Below are 12111 nucleotides of genomic sequence, written 5' to 3' on the forward strand. Positions count from 1 at the left end.
ATCCAGTGTGTCTCTGGTGCCTGAGGCTGTTATGCCCAGGGGCCACAAGGAGAGGCTTGGGCCCCGTGGTCCCTGCAGGCCAAGCAGGGCCCTGAGGTCCACAGCAGGCTAAAGGCATGGCTGGGAGAGGGGCAGGTGGGGACCAGGCAGGCTGGGCGGCCTTTGCCCTCCATCCTGGCACTCCCAGCAGGCAGCCCATGAGAACACTAAGAAAGATGGAAAAGGTGGGGCTGGGCCACAGCAACGAAGCTGAGGCTGCCAGGGCCACTGGGGCCAGGAGGGGCCCAGGTCTGCAGCTGGGGAGGGACAAAGCATGTGCTCCTGGGCACGCTGAAACGTCTCCCCTTTAACTTAAGTTGGCATCCTGAAATCACTCCCAGTCGGGGACTGCCAGTTTGCGTGTCACCTCCCCGGGCTGCCTGTAGTGGCATCTCTGGGTTGAACTGCGGTGGCCAGTGTGGGCAGTTCGGCGGGCTCCCTCCTGCGTGTGGCCTCCGCCAGCCCGCCACGGCCCCGAGATTGTTCGCACTCCTGCTCCGTTTGCCCGGCGAGAGGGAGGGCCCGGGGTGGCCGGTCATACACCGAGGAGGACAGCACTGAAGTGGGAGCCACTGCGCACCGTGAGGGAGGAGCTGCTGGCATTGTCCAGGAAGACGGAGGTGTACTGCCCCGCCTGCGGGAAGGTCGGAGTCAGCCTGGATGCCCCCGGCCTGCAAGTGCGCCGACCACACACCGTGCCCACCCCGCCCCGCCCGGGGACAGGAGCGAGGGCCGGCAGGCCTCGCCCTCAAACCCAGCACCCCTGACGCCTGGTCTAGTGCCTCCTCCCCAGCTCCATCAGCCCCCTGCACCAACAGGCTCCCTGTGGTGCGTGTGCAGGGGAGCAAGCCTCTGCTCAGGGCCAGAGTGGGGCTCGAGCGTCAAACAGTTCCCTCTGCTGCACTCGAAGCCTGAAAGGGTGCTAAACGCACGTGTGAGGGTTCCCCTTCCCGCATGGGCCTGGCCACTGACCCGTATGGTAGAGCCACCGTGGGACTGGTACTCCGGCCTGGCTACTCCGAATGTGGTCCAGGCATCAGCAGGGTCACATCCCCAGATGTGAACTGGGAACTCCCAGAGATGCAGAAGCTGGGCATGTGCATCTTAAGACCCCAGGCACGCTGTGTGCCATCTGAGTTCACGCAGCAGTGCCAGGGACCAGACCTCTAAACGCCTTCCAGCAACCATAGCCGCCTGCAGCCACAGCCTGGCCTCCAATCCTGGCTTTGCTGTGCGAGCTTGGGCAAATTAACTTCACGCTTCTGTGCCTTAGTTCCCTTATTTGTAAACAGGGGAATAATAATATTTTCTCTCTCACAGCGCTGTGAGTAATGGGTAATTTATGTTAAGTGCTCAGAACGGGCCTGGCCTAGTTAGTGCTATTTACATGTGAGCTTTATTCCACACATCTGCACCTAAATTTTTTCTTTTTTAGGAAATCCCATCTTTTCATCAATTTCTCAAGCACTTGCCCAAATCCCCACAGTTCTAGAAAGAGACTGTCACGTGGGGTTTTGTGTAGCAAATAACTGCATCTGCTTCCCGAAGTCCCGATGGGCCAGGGGGTCGTGATGTCATCCTGGGCAAAGAGCTGACCTCTGTCACTGCCCCCCGCCCCCTTGCCCACTGAGTCCCTTCCGAAGGGCCCGTTACGGCCGGAAGCACCAGTCCTCAATATGGGACGCCTGGGAGGTCAGAAAACAGGAGACTGAGAAGCAGAGTGTCTGTGGAGGACAGGAGTCTGTGGGGCAGGGCCAGGTCTGGGGAAAGGAGACCCGGCCTCGGCCTGGCTCTGCCTGGACCAGCGGGAGTGCTCCGTGCCGCCCTGACCCTCGCCCGGGCCTGGAGGCTGAGGGCACGGCACCCAGAGCTCCTCAGCACCCCCCAGCACCCCTCCCCGCCCAGTCACCCCCAAGGCTGTGTCCAGCTGGGGGCCCCCCCATAGCTGAGCCTGCCCCACACACCTGCAGATACAGAACGCCGTTGACCGAGATGGTGAAGAGCTCGCTGCTGCTCTCCAGCCCCATGACAGCCTCCAGGGAGCTGTGGCCAGAACAGAAAGAGGGTGGGCCTGAGACCCCTGCCCCGGAACCACCAACTTCACCCACAACATGCTCACAATCACCGCAGCGCCCGACACCCAGCAAAGTGCCATGAGCACGGCAGTCTTAGCCAGGGCTTCTGGCGGAGGTGGCATCTGAACGGGGCCCCCAAGAGGAGTAAGAACAGTCTCCACAGGGCTGAAGGTGTGCTGTGAGGGCAGGGCAGCAAATCCTGGCTCTGATGGGAAGCGAGACACTGGCCGGTGCACCTGGAGGTGCGGGGCTGGCAGCAGTGAGGCTGGGTTCAGGCCAATCGGTGCAGGGCTTTCCAAACCAGAGTGAGAAGATTTGAACTTCACCCATGCATGCCTTCTGCAACCACTGTGGAGCACCTGCTCTCTGCCTGGGCTGTTCTGGGTGCTGGGGACACCGAAGGAGCAGCCCTGCCCTCCCGGACCAGCAAGCGACGGGAAGTTGGACAAGTTCACGGAGAGGGGCTGGGAGAGCGACTGGGGAGGGTCCGCACAGACTGGTCACGACAGGCCTGGGGACGCGACGCTGGCGCCTCGGGTCGCCGGATGGGAGTCAGTCCCCTGTGGGGGGCGGGCCAGGCCCCCACGTCCCGGGTCGGGGTTCGCGGAGCGCGCGCCGGGGCGGGAGGAACGCCTGACGGTAGCCGGGTGAAGCCCCGAGGGAGGAAGCGGGCGCCCGAGCTGCGCGCCCCGCCCGCGCCCACTCACGCGTGGTGCTGGCACCGGGACTGGATGCAGATGAGCAGACGCAGGCGGTCCCGGGGGCGCGGAGGCGCCCGTCTCGTCTGCTCGGCCAGCGCTGCGGGGGAGGCGCGGGGGCGGTCACCGGGCGGCGGGAACCGAGCGCGGCGGGGCGCCCCCCACCCAGGCCCCGCCCCAGCCCCGGGCCTCACCCACGTGCAGCGTGGCGGCGAGCGCGTAGAAGCCGGCGACGGGCGCCGTGTACTGGCCGCTGGTCAGGTTCAGGCCCGGGCCGCGGCGGAAGGCGCCCTCGGCGTCGGGCTGCGGGCGCACGGACGGTCACCCCGGGCCCGCCGCGCCCGCCCCGCCCCGGCCGCCCCGGCCAGGACTCACCACGTAGTAGACGCCGAGCTCGTGCAGCGCGCGCCGCTCCACCGACGCGTCCCGGCGCAGGCGGCAGTGGAAGGCGGCCTCGACGCGCGGCGCCCGCGGGCCCGGGGCCAGGGGCGCAGCCAGCAGCGCCAGCACGCCCGCGCCCCCCGCCGCCGCCTCCTCCTCCTCGTCCTCCGCGGGGACGGCCGGCACCAAGGCGGGGCCGCGCGGGCGGGGCTCGGGCTCCGCGCACTCGCGTGTGCGCACCGCGCCTGGCACAGAGCGAGCGGTGGCTGCGCCGGGACCGCCTCGCTCGCCTTTCCGTGTCCCGCCCGAACCCCTTCCCCAAACCCGGGCGCTGCTGAGAGCGCGGGGGACCATTTCCGGTTGCCCCGGAACCGCGCGCCGGGCGCACGCAGTCGGGCCTGGCGGGTCTTCGGAAACTGCCTCCTGATCCTGCGGCTGCACCTGTTTCCTTTCACGCTTTGGCTACCAGGAAGCTCAGGGCTGATTCACCCAGGACCCTCGTTCTCCTGCCTCACCTGCCTTTCCTACCGCTTCTTCCCCCTTCCCGCTGCTGCTGCTTCTCTGTTTACATTTTTGTTGTATCAGGGAATGCAATAGTTTAAGCCAGACTGGTCATTTTTGAAAAGAAGCTGGGTATAAATAAATAATTATTGCAGCTCTATTGCACATAATATGGAGGTTCTTCAGCCGCTGAAGCTGGTCTATTTAAATGAACAGTACATTAAATTGAAGGGGGAAAAAGACTTAATAGCTCTTCACCATGAAATTAACTACTCAGTAACGTGAGCCGCGACTCAGCAGCTGGCCACAGTGCAGGGACATCGCCCTAGGTGCTAGAGCTCCGCTCAGCTCTGCTCTCTCCCTCTGCGGCCTCCAGCTCAGCCGCCCCATCCTCCTCCTCCCTGTGCTGCCCCCAGACACCATGCTCCTTGCCCCATGAGGGCAGCCTCCTGGTGCCCTCCCATGGGGCTCTGAGGCCAGCAGCAGAGATCTGTCAGGAGAAGAGGCGGGGGCAGAGGTGATCAAGGGGTAGAAGGGGGCCTGTGTTACTGGGGTGAGCCTCCGATCTCCCTGGTGTCACCGCGGGGATCAGAGGAGCCCTTTGCAAGCTTAAGGGGCCCTGAACCCTCCCTGACAGTCCCCACTTGGGGGGCACGGGCTTAGATCTCTCAGCCCTCGCTAGGCTCACCAGACTCCCAGGCGGGGCATGGATGCTGGTCCCCAGGCACCTACTGAACACCGAGCAGCCAAGTCCACCTTCCTCTGTGAAGCCACCGCCTCACCACACTCCTCCCACCTCCCCCGCAAGCTCCTGACCCACGGCCTTGACCCAGGCCAGCACCAGAGCAGAAGCCTCCTTGGGATACTGGTCAACAGACAAAGGTCTAGCCCACCTCAGCTCCTCCATGATGCCCTCCCCAGCCCCACTCACACCGGGGGTGGGGTGGGTGCCCCTCCCTACCTTTCAGCAGCAGCTGGAACTCTTTCAGCAGGACCTCAGGTGGGGTGATGGGGCCCGGGGGGCCCTGGGGGCCGGGGGGCCCTGGGGGACCTGGCAGGCCGAGCTGAAAGAGAAGCTTGACCGTGAAGACCATCTGAACAGGCAGGCTGGGGACCACGGGCACCCCCGCTGCAAGCTCTTGCCACCGAGCCTGGCAAAGGGGGGGCTCCTGCTTTGACCCCTGAGGTGGAGGTCAGCCTCCGGGGCCTCCGATTCCCCTGAGGAGGCAGTGAAAGCTGCAGGCACAGGGCCTCGGGGTGGTGGGGCCCCTGGGGGCAGGGCTGGGGGGAGGAAAGTGCACAAGTGGGGAAGCAGAGGGCCGCAGCCCAGCCCTGGGGCTGGATTTGCTGATGGAGGGAAAGGGAGGGAGGGACATGCCAGGCTGCTTTCGACTCTCAAGGTCAGTCACTGCACCAGTTGGCAAGTCCTCCCTGTGCCTGGCCCAGCACCGGGGCCCGGGGTCCTCAAGGAGCCCTCACTGGGCTGGGCTGGGACCCACCCAGCAGCAAGGAAGTCCCCTGCAGGGAGGAGCCATGGTGACAGCCCAGCAGCCCAGCTGCCTCAGGCTCAGAGCCCGGCACTCGGCCACTGGGTCAGACCTGGGGCAGGGTGAGGCCCGAACTCAGCATGGGCAGCAGAGCCGTGACCAGAGCGCCTCACCCCAGGGGACACAGCCCTCTTTGGGGCTCAAGGCAAGAGTCAGCCATCAGGACCAGGTGCCAGGTCCCTGGCCAGGCTGAATGAGAGTCGGGGCCAGCAGCTGCCTGGGCCCCCATGTCCCCCAGCCACTAGGAACCAGACTGTGTCACCCCAGCCCACCTGTGGGCCCCTCCAGCTTGGTCCCTGTCTTCCCCACCAGGCCAGCCCAGGCCTCCCGTGCCAGGATGCAGAGGGAAGAGAAAGCGGGGAGCCAATGAGGCTGCCTGGCATTCTAGGGGTGCAGGGTAAATGGTTGGAACAGGCCCCAAACTCAGGGTCACTAGGCCCCAGCTTGACACTTCTGTGCCCTCTGGCCCGAGGGTGAGGGTCTGTGCTTGTTGGAAATGCTCAGGGTGTCCAGTGGGAGCCAGTGGTGGTAGTGGACTGGGGATTTGGGGAAAGGCCCGTGGTGGAGGCTCTCACACACACACACACACACACCCAGGACACACATACACACACACCCTAGGACACACACACACACCCTAGGACACACACACACACACACACCCTAGGACACACACACACCCAGGACGGACACACACACACCCTAGGACACACACACACACACCCCAGGACACACACACACACACCCCAGGACACACACACACACACACCCCTCAGGACACACACACACACACCCCAGGACACACACACACACACACACACACCCCTCAGGACACACACACACCCAGGACACACACACAGCCTAGGATACACACACACACACACCCCAGGACACACACACACACACCCTAGGACACACACACACACACTCTAGGACACACACACACCCAGGACACACACACACACCCTAGGACACACACACACACACACACACCCTAGGACACACACACACACACACACACACACCCCAGGACACACACACACCCAGGACACACACACACACCCCAGGACACACCCACACACACACCTCAGGACACACACACACACCCAGGACACACACACACACCCCCACAGGACACACACACACACACACCCCCTAGGACACACACACACACACACACACCCCAGGACACACACACACACACACACCCCAGGACACACACACACACACCCTAGGACACACACACACACACACCCCAGGACACACACACACCCACCCCAGGACACACACACACACACCCCCCAGGACACGCACACACCCACCCCAGGACACACACACACACACACACCCCAGGACACACACACACACACCCTAGGACACACACACACACACACACACCCTAGGACACACACACGCACACCCCAGGACACACACACACCCAGGACACACATACACACACACCCAGGACACACATACACACACACCCTAGGACACACACACACCCTAGGGCACACACACACCCAGGACACACACACACACACCCCAGGACACACACACACACCCCTCAGGACACACACACACCCTAGGACACACACACACACACCCCAGGACACACACACACACACCCCCCAGGACACACACACACACACACTCTAGGACACACACACCCAGGACACGGACACACACACACACACACCCCAGGACACACACACACACACCCAGGACACACACACACACCCCAGGACACACCCACACCTCAGGACACACACACACACCCAGGACACACACACACCCCAGGACACACACACACACACACCCCAGGACACACACACACACACACACCCTAGGACACACACACACACACACCCCAGGACACACACACACACCCCCTAGGACACACACACACACACCCCAGGACACACACACACACGCTGGCTGGGGCTCCGGTGCTCACCTTCAGCTTCCTGGCTTTGCCTCTGCTCCCCTTCTTGCTGTTGACGCCCTTGTCGCTCTGCCTAACGAAGAGCATCCAGGCATCACGGGGATCGATGCCGTGCACCTGCTCCACGGTGGGCTCCTGGAACACAGCGGCCGTCAGCTGGTCTGCCTCCCCTGGACGCTTTGCAGGAGGTCACTGTGCAGGACTGGCCTCCGGCACCCTCAGGCCCCTGCCACCGCGCCCTCCAAGACAGCACAGCCCCGGCCCCCAGCCCCGCGGACGACGAGCCCTGGGGAACAGGCCACTCCACTGCCTGGACTTTGCGGGAGAAGACGCCCCTGGGCATGGGTGGAGGAAGACGGGGTGCAGAGCTTCAGAGCAGGTGGGAGTCGGGCTCTGCTGGGCCACCAGGCCTGTCCCAGCCTCCGTCCCGGGAGCTGCAGTGAATGCCCCTTCCTGGGAGTCAGAGGATCAGGCCACCGGCATCCACGGGTGCTCAGGCAGGGGCCCCCGACTACCAGCAGGCCCCCCGACCAAGCCCGATGGTCCGAAGTTCCAGGGAGGCCAATTTCAGCCCTCAGGGATGTTGAGGCCTACAGTCCAGTGCTGTTAGGGGGACCGGGGTGGGGGGGTGTCCAGCACTGAGACATCATGACTCCAGGCGCCTGCACGGCATGTGACACCACTCATCTGCCTCAGGACTTCTGAGACGCGTGACCTAAGCAAGGACAGTGATGGTTCCAGAAATGTCCATTCCCCTTCATAGTACATTGACTAGTCCTGACATGGAGGAGAGTTCCAGGAGGTACCTTGGAGGGAGAGGCCCTTGGCCCTCTGGGCAGTGGGCCTCGCACAGTCTGAGCTCCAGGCAGGGCTGCCAGCTGGGACAGAAATTGGCTCAAGAGGGCTTAGATGAGGTCACGGGCGCCGACTCCGGTGACGGATGGAAGGACCCTGGGATCTTGGAGCCACCAGGCCCTTTCATCAGAGGCAGACCCAGTGGTCTGGCAGCCCCTCTGCAAGGATCCGGGGCCTCCCATCCGGAGCCAGTGTGCTGTGACGGGGACGGGGCTTCTGTGATGGAGGAGCCTGGGTGGGACGGAGAGGCCTCGGAAAGGCCTCAGAGTGCCTGGGGCTTCCCCACATCTCCCCGGGTGCTGGGCCCCGCGAGGCACCCCCCGACTGGTTCCTCTCCACGGACACCAGGACCTGTGGCCCCACTTCACGGCCTCATGCTGCCCTCAGTGGAAACACGTGGCGGAGGATTCTACATGGGCTGGACGGTGTGCCGCACGGGCCCTCCCAGCCGGACCAGTAGCCTGTGCAAGGACTCAGACCCCAGTTTGGTTTGGGGAACAGAAACAGGTGGGACCACGTTGGTCTGGGGGTCTGGGAGATGGGCCTGCGGCATTGTGGGTGGGTATCTGGCAACTGCCCTGGCCGATTGATGTCTCCAGCCTCCAGGGGCGCTCAGAAAGGAGCCTCCGTGTAACCAAGGAGGGTCCAAGGCCAGAACCCCGCCTGGAAGCACCTGAAGCCCCCTCTGCTTCCCGGCCACCACAGCCCGACATCTGGCAACCCTGCCCCCCAGGGGTTGTGGCTGGCTGGCTGGGTAGGGTTTGCCTTCAGTCCACGGGAAGTGGCCGGAGGTGATGGGAACGAGGGCTTCGGGGAGGCCCCTCCCAGGGAGCGGGCAGGGCTGGCTGCCACCTGCACCTGTCTTTAATGGGGGTGTCCTTTAGCGGGGGCATCACGGTTCCCAGAGTGATGCTGAGAGCAGAGGTGCAGGCTTGAGGCCCCAGCAAGGCTCTGCCCTTTGCACTGCCCACAGGCATCTTCAGAAAAAAGAAACGCAAAGCACCTTCCCCAACGGCCCTCACCTCCCTGTCTGAAAGGCCCCACCCACACTGAGGGCCCCTCTGAAGGCCCCAATTCCCCAGCCTCCTCCAAGCTGACCACCCTCTTGTGTAGCAGGGGAAGGAAGGAGCAGGCAGGGCTAAGCATCACCGGCCTCGGCCAGAAATCACACGTCACTGGGGGCCCGGCACCCCACCCCTTTCTCCCCTGCACCCTCCCCAACCGGCAGGAAGGCACTTTTTGTTTTTCAGAGAGACTTGCACCAAACAGATTGGGGGCAGGAGTGGGGTGGGGTGGTGGTCAGTAACTTGCTCACACTTTTACAAATACGTTCTTCCCAGTTTCAGGAGAATGAAGTTATTTACACTTTACTCACTTCCCGACCTAGAAGCCCCCAAAGAAAAGGCATTTCCCCCGGTCTAGGAGAACTTTGCTTCAATGCCAAAGAACTACCCAAAAAGCCAAGGTCAAGGCCGGCCAAAAGCGCCCGTCTGTGCAGTGGGGCGGCGTCCAGACTTCCCGGGCCTCCCCCGCAAGCTAAGCGTTTTTCTGCCCACTTTACAAAGGAGGACACCCAAGCCAGCCCAGGTCCCCGCTCGCGGCGCCGCGCTCCCCACCGCCCCGGAAGCAAGCGCCCTCCGCCTCCGGGTCGCCCTGGAGCTCAGGAGGTGCGGGCTCCGGGTGGGGAAGCTGAGGCCCGGAGGTCTCTGGGGCGCTGGGGCCCGGGCGAGTAGTCGGGCGGCGTCTTACCTGCGGGCGGGCGGCCGACCCCGCGGGCAGCTCGTTCCCGGGCGGCGGCTCCTCGCGGGCGCGGCTGCCCGAGGGCGCGCCGGGCTCCGGGGAGCCGAGGCCCGCGGCGGCGGCCAGCAGGCCCGCGTACGCGAGCATCAGGGCTCCGGCAGGGCAGCAGGCGGGGGCCATGCGGGCGGCGGTTGCCTCTCTCCTCCGAGCGCTGCGTCTGGGACTCGCCCTCCGGCTCCGCGCCTTATAACGCGCTTGAATCCCCCGCGTCGCCCGGAGAGCGCGCATCGCCGCCGGCGCCCCCTCCCGGCTCCCGCGCGCGCTGCAGCCGCGGGGTGGGGGAAGCGGGGGCTGCGGGGCGGGGCACGCGTTAGGAAAGGGGGCGGGGGGTCGAGGAAGGCAGTACGGGGGAGGCAGGGGGCTCGGGGAGCGCTGGCTGGCGGTGGCCTGAGCGCCCCCTCCTGTCGAGTGCGTTTCCGCCCCAACTCGGGGCTCCCGGTCCCTCCTGCGCTCTGTCCCGCGCTTCTGCTTCTGTCCCGGACGCCCCTTCTCCCGACCCGGGGCATCCCTTCTCCCCTCCCTATCCCGCGCGTCTTCTGCGGGGACCTCGAGACGCCTCCTCCCCATTCTCCCGGCCGCGCCCTGCGTGTTAGATTGAGCACATCGGAGCGCGAAGACCGTCAGGGTCCCTCCTTGGAGCCCCTTTCCCAGGCGGCGGCCCCTCCCTTCCGAGGCAGCCTTCTCCCCAAGGCTGGGGCGCCCTGACGTCAGGGATGGGCTCTTCCTCCGCAGCAGGGCGCACCTGCAGGGGCCTCCGGGGGCGGGGGCGTGGGGCACGGAGCAAACCTACAGCCGGGGACAGGCGCCCTGCACTGAAGCGGGCGCCCTGAGGCCTGGGCTGGGAGGATTGAGCCCTATCTCGACCTGGGGGCCGGGGGGTGGGGCAGATCCGACCCGGGACCAGATTACCCGCAGCCCACCAGGATCAGCGCAGGGCACGCCGCAGGCACAGGTGGACCAGAGCCTGCAGGCCTGGGGTCCAGGCTCCTCCCTTCACTCTTCCCTGGGCTGTTTGTTCTGTCACCTGCTCGTCGCCTCTCCACCCCTACCGTCCACTCCGCCCACACCCTGCCCCCACTGCCGAGGCTGGCTCTCCTGTGTCCCTCCCCGAGGTGCCTGAACCTGGTGGGTAAACAGTGCATTTTATTCAGGGGGTTCAAGGGAAGGGCACAGCTGAGGATTGCACCTTACAAGGGCCTGCCACCCTCACAAGGGATGATTTCCACCTCTTCTGAGAAGAGGGGAGACCTACCCCCTGTCCTGTTTCAGAGGGTGGCTCCACCAACTTCAGCAAGAGCAGCCAGGGCCTGGGGGAGGGGCTGGGGGTCATCCTCAGTCAGGGCCTCACCGCATCACCTGCGGTCTCCGCCACCCCTGCACTGTTTCCAGGGGACAGGAAACACTTAATACTTTAGAAAAAGCCTGGTATTAGATGTTAATTTTTCCCTGTGATTCTCCTCTTTTCCTGTACCATGTGGGGATGGTGGTAGTTTTGGGGGGTTTTAAAGAGAAGAATACCCTTCCCACCCTGAGAATGTGTCCCCGCCAGGGTGTGTCCTACAGACTTACTCTATGAGACTTACTGAAAGGCAAATTAGAACTGCAAAGGAGTTCTGTCTTTATCTTTATACAATTTGGGGGGAAAATTATCAGTGGAATGAAAAAACTGAAATTCCTATAGAAATTGCAGGTCTCCAAGAAGACATTTGAGAAATACTGGCTTTTATAATACATACTCAATAAACTAGATGAACTTATTCCATCGGCAACCATTTGTTACAAATAAGGCCATTTGCTCCAAAATTTGTAGATGATGTTGCCGGAAGTTTCTCAAAGAATTCAGGATTTCTTGAGTGGCTTCTCATTTCTGGTCCCACAAGGAACATCTGTTAGGAAGCCGGGCATTGGAACTTTGTAATGACATGTGTGTATGTGCTGGGCGTGTGCTTCAGCGTTAGGTATTAAAATTTTGTTCACTTTCATTTTGTGGGGGAGACTTCATCTGGGACCATGGGATGCCGAGTGTGGGGTGTCTTCATCGCTGAAACCCACAGTCCGCTGGCAGAGAGGGGCTTCTGTCCTCAGGGGATGCAGCTCTGTGAACGGTACCTTCATGTTTCTGAAAAAGCTTGTCCGCATCCAGCACCTCATTCACTTCTCACTGGTCAGCCCAGTGAGATGAGGGCTCGCTAGGGACTCACAGCCTGGGCTCGGGGCCGGGGCCGGGCTGGGCCCTCTTGCCCCCTGGGCATGGTCACATCTTCACAGCCACA

The 12111-nt window shown here is 63.3% G+C and overlaps 1 protein-coding gene across 1 annotated transcript; it reads right to left on the minus strand.

Moving 5' to 3' along the window:
* Positions 1-491: 491 nt before the first annotated feature.
* ERFE (erythroferrone) lies at positions 492-10065 on the minus strand. The gene is made up of 8 exons (XM_068543704.1): positions 9788-10065; positions 7196-7318; positions 4656-4758; positions 3188-3438; positions 3007-3115; positions 2822-2912; positions 2004-2082; positions 492-673 (listed from the first exon to the last, which is right to left on the minus strand). The coding sequence occupies exons 1-8, from the start codon at positions 9956-9958 to the stop codon at positions 575-577; spliced, it is 1026 nt and encodes a 341-aa protein (XP_068399805.1). The 5' UTR covers positions 9959-10065; the 3' UTR covers positions 492-574.
* Positions 10066-12111: the final 2046 nt, after the last annotated feature.

The sequence above is a fragment of the Eschrichtius robustus genome, chromosome 5, assembly GCF_028021215.1.
Source record: "Eschrichtius robustus isolate mEscRob2 chromosome 5, mEscRob2.pri, whole genome shotgun sequence".
NCBI classification, from domain to species: Eukaryota; Metazoa; Chordata; class Mammalia; order Artiodactyla; family Eschrichtiidae; genus Eschrichtius; species Eschrichtius robustus.